The 529-nt window shown below is 64.7% G+C and overlaps 1 protein-coding gene across 1 annotated transcript in view; it reads right to left on the bottom strand.

The window, feature by feature from the left end:
• ETH_00040685 (uncharacterized protein) overlaps positions 1-461 on the bottom strand; it is a gene marked incomplete at both ends in the record, with an annotated part of 2,392 nt that extends 1,931 nt beyond the window's left edge. The window contains one exon of the mRNA XM_013374495.1: positions 456-461. Coding sequence (XP_013229949.1) covers positions 456-461 — 6 coding nt within the window. The remainder of the gene's footprint in view (positions 1-455) is intronic.
• Between the last annotated feature and the right edge of the window lie 68 nt (positions 462-529).

The raw sequence follows: 529 nt of genomic DNA, 5'->3' as shown, positions 1-529 counted from the left end.
TGCTGCGCTGCGGCGCAGCTGCGGGAAGGAGGGCTGCTGCAGCAGCGCAGCCTCGAGCTGCCGCTGCAGCGCGCTGTGCGCATGCATTGCTGCTGCCATGTGAGCAGCAATTAACTCAAGAGTCATTTCGTGCCAAGAGTCGGAGTCCAGCAGCAAACCCTGTCTGTACACCTGAGACAGCGCGTCCCGCAGGAAGTACCGCGGGCCCACTTCGTTCCCCAGAAAGTCGAAGCTCCTGCTGCTGCTCCTGCTGCTGCTGCTGCTGCTGCTGCTGCTCCAGCTCCACCAGCCTCCCGCGGCGCCCCCTGCAGCACACAAAGCAGCACAAGCAGCCGCTGCTGCAGCAGGCGGCAGCAACACGCCCACCTGCACACACTCCCGCTCTGTCGTACTCCCCGCTGCTGCTGCTGCTGCTGCTGCTGCTGCTGCTCGACTCCTAAAACCTTGGGGCCCACCTGCATGCGCTGGGGCCTCCAAACTAACACTTCTCATCTGCTGCACAAGCAGCTCCTCTTGCCCGCCCCCGGGG

This window comes from Eimeria tenella, genomic scaffold (genome assembly GCF_000499545.2).
Source record: "Eimeria tenella Houghton genomic scaffold, Eth_scaff2095, whole genome shotgun sequence".
Taxonomy (NCBI): domain Eukaryota; phylum Apicomplexa; class Conoidasida; order Eucoccidiorida; family Eimeriidae; genus Eimeria; species Eimeria tenella.
This window is presented reverse-complemented; position numbering and strand designations above follow the sequence as displayed.